General features: G+C 39.9%; 1 protein-coding gene across 4 annotated transcripts in view; it reads left to right on the top strand.

Moving 5' to 3' along the window:
* Positions 1–589: 589 nt before the first annotated feature.
* Positions 590–10962, top strand: part of MYBPC1 (myosin binding protein C1) — a 73231-nt gene continuing 62858 nt past the window's right edge. Inside the window, exon 1 of one of the 4 annotated variants that reach the window (XM_058804492.1) lies at positions 590–707. In XM_058804492.1, coding sequence (XP_058660475.1) covers positions 683–707 — 25 coding nt within the window. In that variant the 5' untranslated portion in view covers positions 590–682. The remainder of the gene's footprint in view (positions 708–10962) is intronic. The other 3 variants (XM_058804489.1, XM_058804491.1, XM_058804490.1) reach the window with 3 other exon arrangements.

Raw genomic sequence — 10962 nt, 5'->3', positions numbered from 1 at the left:
GGAAAGGACCCAAGAAAATGTACCATATGTAAACAGAAGGGAAATACAGAGTATCTTCACTGCTAAAAACAGCAGTACAATAATATTTTTCATTAATACTGACAGACACTCTACTTCTCACTCTGTCTTTGCACACCATCTTCTCTTGAAGGAAAAAAATGATGTTACACTGCAGGCAGGCTGCTTGTGCCTACTTGTCACTTTTATGTTGTGGGAAGAGGCATAAATGTATAGAGGCATTTCCTACAGGTTTTGCAGGCAGGAGGGGCTCTTTAACAGCATGGCAGTCACTTTTTCAGCCTCTGTCTGCGTGTGCATACGTGTCTGCAAGTTACAGAGAGGGACACAGAGAGCAAGCTGTGCGGCTGAATTTAGAAAGTTATAGATGTTCTCATCAGCCCCATGCAATGCAGCAGAGATTCCTTCCAAAAGCCAAGGGAGCAGAGGCTGCAGACAACAGATGTGAAGGGTTTCCCATAACTGTCAATTTTCAAAGTGTTTGCAGTGAAAAGAGAGGAGGTGCTATTTTGATTGATATTTCAGGCGCAGTATATAAAGCAGAGGAATTCTTCTTACCCTCTGCTTGTCACACTGATCTCACACACTCTCCGCTGGACTTGGGGCTACTACTGGCTGCATCTGAAAGGCTGAAACTCTCTGGGAATAAAGAATCCTTGTAACAATGCCAGAACCCACCAAGAAGGATGGTAAGCATGACAGAACATTACCTGGGCGTTTCTTACTGACAGGAATTACGAGTGCGCACACACACGAAACACCTTCGAGACCACCTTGCAGACATCAGCTACAGATGATATTAAGAACAATAGCCACATAACATCACTAAATCTTTAGAGATCACTGGTCATTTTTAGACTAAGAAATGACTTTCAGGCAGGGCTATAGCACAAACATGACTTTGAATGGATATTGAGAAGCTACTTGACTGGGCAAAAGCTGTATTCATTTATTAAAGACTACAGGATTCCTGTAGTGCAATTTGTGGGTTCTCTCTTCTAAGCTATCTAAACTCTGGAAAAGAGGGAAAAGGCGTTTCTTAAGATTTAAAAAGTCAGGACATTGATATGTTTTTCATGCAGTTTTCTAATAGTTATTGAATCGGAAGGATGTGCTGATGAAACAGTTTTATGGTTCTGATGAAAATACATTCTATACATCTAAATGCATAAGTGAAGAATGTAGTAAGTTATTCTGTACAGCTTGAACTGGAATAATGTATTTTGCCACATTACAGAAATTGTTATTTTATGTTTCAGAAGGATAGTTACAGTCAGTAATATTGGCCCCTTCTGGGGTGCTATTAAGTTCATAGAAAAGAAACAGAGTATGTAGTCTGCTACTAAGAGACAGAATTGTCCATTGGAGACTGAGGAAAAAGGTGAAAAATATTGAGGGTCTATTATTTAATAATTTATTTAAAAGCTAATGTTGATTTTTCAATAATTTTGAAAATTTAAGTTAAATAAGCTTCTTCTATTTACATTATTTCTATAGCTCTTCTTGTGGTTTTTTTTTTCAAATTTGTATGTTTTGGTAAGAATTTTTGGTGATTTTTTGACTATATAAAGAGCTTTTGTAAAGCCATAATATACAGACTGTATGTGCTTTTCAAATATTGGTGAATGAAAGCTATACACACAGCTTCAGTAATGCATTCCCAAATGCAAAACTGAATTTAATCTTTAAGGTATGAAAAGTATAGAAGTCATTAATTAGCATTTATTTCCCATCAGTCCTGAAAGACCTTCCAGGCTGATGTGTGTAGCTTGAATAGGATTGTTTGATTTAAGACTGACTTGTCAGTAGTATTTGCTTTGAACAACTTTAGAAACATTTTACAAAGTTTATTTTTTTATATTTCAATAAAAATAAATTTCAAAATTTATTTTTTTGAAATATTTTCTGATTTTGTGGAAGGTAAGAGCAGAGTAACTCTCAGGAACATTACTCATTTTTGGGGGACACATGAAAACTAAACTTTTTGCACGACTGAGTCTGAAGCAAGCAGTATAAGCAGTATTGACAGACCAGTGTGATCACTTTCCTCACTGGCCCTCCTCAGGGCTCGAGGACAATGATAGATGAAGTCTCCTTCTGAAAATAGCTACACCAAGTGCACGTATTAATACAAGAGCCTAATCCTCCATATCAAACCTAGAGCCAAGCCCCTTCTAGAGTGTCTTATTTGTAATTCAAATTATTTACACATGTATTAAGTGTCCTTTTTATTTGATCTGTTATTTGACTGGGTATTATACACTTTAATCAGAATGCATTCTGTGCCTGTCAACTCAAAAAAAAACCCCAACCCTAAAATATTTATGCACTTTCAAAAGATATGTGCTTTGAAGAAAATTAGTTTGGAGGCTCATGTTTCTTATTCTGTTTAAAATTAGATTGTTTCAAAGATGTTCTTCCAGTGCAGTGATTACCAATGCAGCTCCGTGTTTGTGTTACAAAATGAGTTCAGCAGCTCTGAACAACATTATATTGAGAGTGAAACCATTATATTGAGAGTGGAACAAAGGTGATTTTTAATGAGTCAATATTCAGGACCTAATAATTATTGAAGCATTCTGCCTTAATAGAATTCACAAGGAGAAGAGAGCTCTGGAGAACTTATATGATTGGGTTGTACACTGGTTGTTCTTTATTGCACCCAGTTTATTTGCAGCCAGGAGATCAGGGGAGTAGCAGGTTTATATTATTGTACTTCAGGGATTCGCTGCTTCCCAAAGATTTTTTTGTTGATAAGAGCCCCCCTGACCTGTTGACAGTACTTGTATTGTAAGTGTGAGAACCTACTGTATTTGTGGCAGGAGAATTTGGTGCCAGTAATAGTACAATACTGCTACTCGTACAAGCTCTACTCATATCAGCTCTACCAGTAAGAATTCAGAGCCTCACATGGTCATCAAATGCCTGTTCTCATGGTCAGTTCCAAAGCATCAAGGGTTGAGGAAAATTAATCAATGAAGCTGAATCTTGGACTGACTAATTCTGGAAAGTCCTTCCTTCTGGAAATCCCTCCACTTACCACTGGAAGGACTGTCTGAGAAACTTTTGGCAAGCTTGTTGAAGGACTGCAATAGAAAATGAAGGGGCAAAAAGAGGCTTAAGGTTTCTGCATCACATGGGCACCTAAGCATGGTTCTTCTGACATTTCCAGCAGAAGCAACCTACTTGACTTATCCCATACTCCTCATTTCCATGGGTCCTGCAAATTAAAAACTGCACACACAAGCAAGTAGTTGAGAAATCAGAAACTGGCTAACACTTGAATATTTAGAAAATCTCAGATGTGTGGGTTTTTATCACTACAGTCCCTGAAGTATGCAGCTTAATTTTTCACAGACACTGCTATAACGAGCTCACAGGCTTTTTTTTTTTTAAGGCCAAGCGCTCTTTGAGCTATTCTAAGATTATTAGATTAACAAAGTGAGAAAATTCCTGACTTGGTGACAGTGTAGCCTCACAAAGAGCTCTTAACAAATAGGATCATCAAATTAAACACATCACTCAACTTAGGGAGGGTTGCTGGAGAGCTTCAGCCTGATGGAATTTGTCACTGCAGAAACAGGCTTCCATGACTAATTATTTAAGGCCTTCATGGTACTCCTAAAAAGTCAAATCCTGTGAATAAGATCAGCTGTAGCTTCTCTGTAGTAGATGGTCAATGGTTGTAGGACAGCTTGGTCTTAGCTGGCCCAAAATATGTGTGCAAGGTGAAGTTTGCATCAATGGGTTAACTGATCTCAGTAGATGACCAGGGTGTCACTGGGTTGCCAAAGGCCTAAACCAGTGCATTTAAATTTAACAGCCTTTAGCTTTCCTGGTGACTAACAAAATAACCCTCCCTCATATAATTACTTCCTGCAATTTATTGCAATCACTCAGTCAATCTTTCCTCTCCCCCCCTTTCCTTTAACCAATACTCATAATAAGAGCTGCTCATTAATTAGGTGCCCTCTTAAGCTGTCACAGGCCATGGCATTTGGACACGCTTTTGTAAAAGTGCCAAGTCTCTCAAGAGCAACCTTTTCAAACTATTTGTGGGCATCATCCCACAGAGACAGGTGCAAGTCTGTCCCCAGTAGGCAGCTCTGTAAATTTGCCCTATTTATTCTCCCCAATCTAGGAAATAATGCATGTCCACGAGTTACCGTTCCAAATTTTGAGCCAAAGCATTTATCAACTCCCCGCCAACTTCATTTTCTAAGTTTTTGCAAGCTCTGCTTGAATGATGCTGCCTGGAGCATCCAAATTTTGGCAAGGAATCAAAATTAAAATCAGTGTGCCTACTTTAGACAGAGTTTCAGTAAAATTTTATTCAATCTACAAATAGCATAGATGTAAAAGTTGTGAAGAAAACTACTTGCATATACTGTCTGTTAGAAGAACAATCTGTAAAACATGAAGCAATCTATGAAAGGAGGCAAACAGACATAAATACTGCTTTGGAGATATGGCAACACTGCTCTCCATGAAGACACCCAGCAGAAACAACATTTACTTATATTTGGTTTTAAACATAATTTTTTTTTTCATTGTGAGATTTTTTTTCTATCATTATGTTTGCACTATATTTGCAATATTCTAAATAATGCAACTGTCTGGTGTGTCAAGATAACAGTCACTGTCAAGCAAGTCACTTAGTCATATAAAACATATAAGTAGATATGTAAAGCAGCATTCCAGTGAGAAAATAATCTAAGTATGAAGGTTAAGAGGTAATTAAAGTCAGATTTCTTTTAATATCATATTTTCAGGGTTAGATAATTTTTGATAGGCAAAAAAGAAGATGAATGGGAATTCTGCTTCACTATACAGATTTGGCTTGTGTCAAAATTAAAACTGCTGATGGAAATTTTTCCTGAAAATTCAAGATCCCAGCATGTGAACACTTTTCAGCCCTGTTTGGTGCTTTCCATGAAGAAACCTGTACAACCATTTTATATGGCACCACATGGGCAGTGCAGCTGCTCTCTCCTCGCTGCATGGTGATGCAAAAGAAAAGCACACAGACATCCATCTTCTGCCATCATCATGGCCCCTCTGCAGCACTGACTGCAGAATGCATTCCCATTATTTTTAACTTCCTTCATTCTCAGTCTCAGAGCCAAACCACACTCAAAGTCAGGCCCTGTGTGTCATTTGCAAAGCTCCCTATTCAAATCGCAGGTAAATGAGTTTTGGTGGATGACGAAAGAGTGAAACCCTAACCCCTTATCTCATTTTCCCCCTCAATTCTTCAGAAAGTTTCTCTTCATCACCTCCAGCTAATAAATTTTGAGCCGTCCCCAAATGGAAAGCAAACTCACGCCCCAGAGCTGTAATCAGATCCCCGAGGGTGGGCTGTGCTCTCGCCCTGCGCCCCACGGAGCAGCTCCTCCTGCACAGACTGTGTGCTACACTGGGACACGGCTTGTTCTTAGATTGCCTTTTCCTCCTATTGCTAACTCCTCTGTGTGCCTCCCACACTTCCTTCTGAGATACCAGAGCATCTCAGGTTCATGCTTTGACCTTCCCCCTCCAGCGCTGCTAAGTTTGAATCAAATTAATTTGACTGAAAATTCACCATGATTTATCTTTGGGCTGTTATGTTTTGGTTTATTATGGTGTAAATTGAAGGCACTACACTAACTTCTTTCCTCATACAATGCATTGACTTCAATAGTGCTGAAGGAGGATTATGCAAGATTGATCTGGCTTACTTGCTGTTCCTACTTGTTGTTCGTACAACTTACTTGTTGTTCGTACTTGAGCTTACTTGCTTGTTGTTCGTACTTGAGTTGAAAAGCTTGTCCACCCTGCACTGTGAAAAACAGTGCATCTGTGCCCAAGAATAAAATATTTAATATTGTCACACTAAATTGAGAAGCTCATTGAGTTTAGGAGGAAAGCAGGGAACAGCCTTTCAGCAGATAAGAGAGCGCTTTGTACTTGACAAAACTGAATTTAGCAAACAGAGTCTTTGTGCCTCCCTATACTGCACCTGTTGGGAAGATAAATAAAGGCCTACCCAGTTCTTTCCCCTCATACCTCCTAAATATATCACTTTAAGAGAGCTCTAAAAAAACCAACCATGCTACAGTACCCCTCTGTTCCATGAAAAATTGAATGAGCTTTTTCATATTCATTTCAGGGGACTACCAAACAAGGTGGTTGCATAACCAAACAATAGCAGAGAGATCTGGGGGGGCTTCAGTTGTGAAAACGTTTGTAGCTGCCTAATACATCAATAGTCCTCGGAAAATAAGTCATGGAATGTATTTCAATGTTTCGTCGGGGACATCCAGAGTGTTCCTTCAAGGGGAAGAGCAAATCAAGTTGGAAAATAAATTACCTGGGGAAATTTCCCTTAGGATAGGGATGAATACTAGACTTATCATTTATGGAGATGCAGAGGTTCCAGTAAATTGGAGGTCCTAGTTTAATAATTGCTCTAGAATGAAAAAGGAGGAAAAAAATTTGTTCTTAGTCAGGCACTAAAGTGACTTTGTCTTGAATGCAAAAATGTAAAATGTCTGTAAAATGACAGACAAGACAAGCGAATAGGATTGTTAACTTCAGTTGTAATTAGAGTTTTCTTAGTCCCACTACAAGCAGTTTTATCTCTTGAGCCTGAGGAGCTGTGTGACTGAGAAACAGCCCCTTCTAGTAAAGGCTTCAAACAAAGGTTTCTCTTTTTCACTGCTGTTAGAGAATGGATAGTTGAAGCCATTTTCCATCATTCCACCATCGTTCACTTTATGGCACCGGGAGGTTTTGCTCCTTTGCTTGGAAGAGCTGCCGGTGTTTACAGCGGTAGGGACGAGAGGAGTGGCCTGAGATGAATGTCCATGTTAGTCCATTGAGAATGCTGGTGACTTTGCAAGCCTGCAGAGATCCTGATGGTCTTTACACAGTCCCAGAAGATCTCTGGGTTAGGAACCAGATACCCAGCTGGAAGGATGTGCCAGTGAACTCGGTGTTCCCGCTCCCGCCGAGTCAGCCGCGCATTAAAGTCAGAGCTGCCCAATCTGCTGCTGCTCAGCTGACCTGCCAGCAATTGCCTAAACATAGGTGCCCTAGTGCCACGTAAGATGCCCTGAGATACACAGAACACCCATCTTGTGCTGACAGATATGACCCAGGACCCGTGGGAGGCCTGCAACACCGTGGAATAGCAGCTAGGAAATGGATGGCCACCCTACAGGATCCCAGTGGCCGTGGTCACCTGTGTGTGTATGCAAATTGAGCCATAAGCAGCAATAAAATGTGAGATAAAAGGTGAACATAAATCAAATTCCATTGATTGTAATGGCAGCTTGTACTCCCAGCTCTCATCATAGACACATTCCTGTGCCTCCCTTTTTCTGAGCACCATAAGGATAAGAATGCAGGACTACTGTACAATTTGTTCAGTTGCTGTTTAAGGGGTTTCTACAGTGGGTAGGTTTGTAAGAAGCCAAGGAGAGAGTTATGTTCCATTATTATTTGCATGTGATACTCAGATGCTCTTCCCCATAAATAAGGGAGTACATTAGGCTCAGGTTACCCTGAGCAGAGAAGAGTGCACCCTTCTGTAGTCTATTATCTGCTTCATGCATTGATAAAAATAAAATAATGCCATTGAAAAAAGGTTCTACTGCCATTTTTGGTTATTTTTTAGAACCTGATAATTTTACTTGTTTTATTTTTATATTGATATATTGATATATTGGTATATTTATCAATATATTTTATTTCATGGCTGAATGTTTCAATCAACTCACAATTAAATTGTTGCTCTCCTCTAATGAGAAGAAACAGAAAGCTGCACTCCTGTTCAAATCAATAGTAAATCATCTTCATCCTTTTTATACAAGCTTATTCTCATTTCCTCCAGCAGCTCCATGCTGTTAGATGAATGATTGGTTGCATCAGTGATATTTGTACCTATGGGCAAAAAAGCACTTTTTAAGTAAATAAGACAGTGTTTCTGAATATTCTACAAAGTGTTCAACAAAAGACATGTAGATTTAGGAAACTCCAAGAATTCCCATTTCTGGAATTTATTTTTTGGTGTCGTCTTAGCTTCTAGAGCTCACCGAACTAGCAGATGTTCAGCCAAGATGAAGCAGCTTAGAGAAGAGAGTGAATTAAAGTAAAAGTCCAGTTGTGTGTCCAACAGGATGTGATGCCTTAGGAAGCCATTTAGCAAGCATGCTTTGGTGAAAATTTCTGTTAATCTTCACCACTTCCTGGGATGCTGGAGGGACAGAAAGTTACTCTGCATTCAAGAAGTCTGAAGATAAATTTCTGCTTGGAAACCTCTCAGACCCTAAAATATGCAGCCCACACCAAAGGGAGTGTTTCTTTCTGACTTCCTTCATCCATTGCTGGTATTGCTGGTATTGCTGTCAGCATCTTCACAGGAGTCAGTGAGACCTAGACTTAGGTGATGGGGGATGCCTTACACCCACATGGCTTAGAACACCCTCTTCTGAACACCAACCACATCCACAACCCTCTCTGCTGGTTGGACAAGTGTTTTTATGTGTATTTTCAGTTCAAAGTGACAAAATAACCTGTGGTCTCTGCTGCACTTAGCCATGGTGGTGTTAGATGTCATAATACTGAGATATTGCATGCCCTGCTTTCTCTTAGTGCTAGGTGGAGGTTAATTCAGGACATCAGAACTCCGGGAGTAATGTTGAAGGGCTGCTGAACAGAAAGCCAAATATGACAGAGTCTAAGAAAATTCTAAAAAAAAAAAAAAAAAAATCAACCGTCCTAAAAAATTGCTTCATGAAGTTTACCACAGGATTGTCTGTTTCAGGAAAGGCTGTCACAAATATGATAACTTGTCAGTAGGTCAGTGTGTGTGTTTTTTCTGCCAGAAGGTGGAAGCATGGTTGGATAACTCATTTCAGAGTTTAGAGCCCCTCCACGTGCCCTCTCCATGGTCCCAAAATGTACAGACTGTGCAGCAAGAAGGGAGTCCATTTACAGCAATGATCAATGCAGTCACTGCTCTCCCTTCCCTGGAGATTAGGAAATAGTTCTTACATAATTTGCTCTCCCTGGCCCTGTTACTAATTGAAAATAGCATGTGATCTACTTCCTAGGGCAGTTGTCCTTATATGTGATGGCTCCAGCAAGTTATTTTGATCAAGTGATTATGACAAAAAGTTCTGTACTAATTTAATTCTCTGTAGGCTCAAATGGTGGTTTTAGGAAGCATTGAAAGCATTGTTCAGTAGTAGCATGATGCTTCCTGAGATGGGTCTGTATTAAAATACATTCGTCATGTCTTTGCAGGCCCAGAATAACTCCCTAATTTTGGTCATAGGTGCCAAGAGGAGATTGCAGTCAACCATGGACAAATATTCCCTTTACCTACAGATTTATGTAAAAATCTTAGCTCTGTGTATATAGACATTAACTGCAGACACATTTACTCCAGGTACTGAACTGACAGGATGGAACATGATGGGCAAAAGCAACTCCCACAACAGCACAATTACTTTTTTCTCAAAGGGGAGTCATGCTTTGCTCAGCCAGCCTGCAAATCTGGTCCAAAAGCCAATTCCAGATTTTTCCTTCTCTCAAAGCCCTGAAGCTGTGACAAAGTTAACTGAATACAAATGTAGTTAAAACTGAAAGAGACCCCAAATGAAAAGTTTGTTGGCTCAGCTGGTGGGAGAGGTCTTACTCCTTGATACTCACCTACTCCAGTGTGCTAGTGGACTAGAAAGAGCAGTAAAACAGCTCCTGAGCAGCTGTTGAATTCCAGTTTCCAGGTATTTTTGTGTTTATTTTTATAGCTCTCTGCCATAAGATCTTTCCTGTGGAAAAGAAATGCACCAAGTATGGCCCCTAGAACCAGTTCCAACAGCACTAGAAGGAGGAAAAACTTCCTCTGATCAGTCTGAGCTGATTGAGTGTGTGTGATAGAACCTTTCACTATTTTCTGGACTGAAATGAAGCATCTCAAACCATTTGCACACCTCGATGTGCACAGCATGGAATGTCCGTCCTTTTTCAACAGTTTTCTTCATTTCCAGTGCCACTGAATCATTGTTCCTGTAAAAATTACAGAAGCCCTTACTGCTGGTGGTGGGGAGAATATCTGTGGCTTGTGATATCTAGGAACAGCCACATGAGAAATCAGCCATGCAGATGGAATAATTTATAGACTAATAGCTTCTGGGTCTCATGCTGTGATACTCATGTAGATACAGATATACATGCACACACTGTAGCACATTTGGTATCTTGTGTTTTTATAAGAACATAGTATCTAGGTCAAAAACCTTATTTTAGACCCAAAGAAGAGTGTAATTCCAATGGAGACTGTGGCTGCCACTCCCCCACAGATGCAGACTTCGGTGAAGGCACAGAGGGTCAGATGCCTGATGACATTTTTTCCGTGGCATTCCCTCCAGCCTTACTAATCTTTCATCTAAGCTTTCCTTAGCCCTATTTTTAAAGGGGAAATCTGACCTCTGTCCTGTGCCCCTTTTTCTTTGCCCTTGTTTTGCATTTCCATGTTTTGCAATGAAGTTTTCTCTCTTACCCAGCAGCTTTTTTAGCTGGAGGGAAACCATATGCCGTGAGCTGTGAGTGTAATTCACAACAGCATCTTATAAATGCATTTTGCTGTCAGGCTTTGAAAGAGCTTTCTCTCATACATATCACTTACTGATTTACTGATGCAAACCCCCACAGCTTGTCTGCAAACATCCTGCTGTGTGCAAACATTCCCAAAAGGCAGAGCTAAGTGTTTAGGTTTTATTAAAGTGAAGGCACCTAGTTCTCACAGTAATCTCCATTGATGCAGGATGAGATTGAGAGGTAGAAAACATTGAAAGTAGAAACACTGAGGGATGTTTGTAATTTCATATGTGAGCACCCACAAAGGGACATACATGATTTTGTGTAGGTCTCCTAAATTTTCACCCACAGAAAGAGTCC

This window comes from Ammospiza caudacuta, chromosome 5 (genome assembly GCF_027887145.1).
Source record: "Ammospiza caudacuta isolate bAmmCau1 chromosome 5, bAmmCau1.pri, whole genome shotgun sequence".
NCBI lineage: Eukaryota > Metazoa > Chordata > Aves > Passeriformes > Passerellidae > Ammospiza > Ammospiza caudacuta.
Note: the sequence above shows the minus strand (reverse complement) of the source record. Positions and strands in the feature narration are given on the sequence as shown.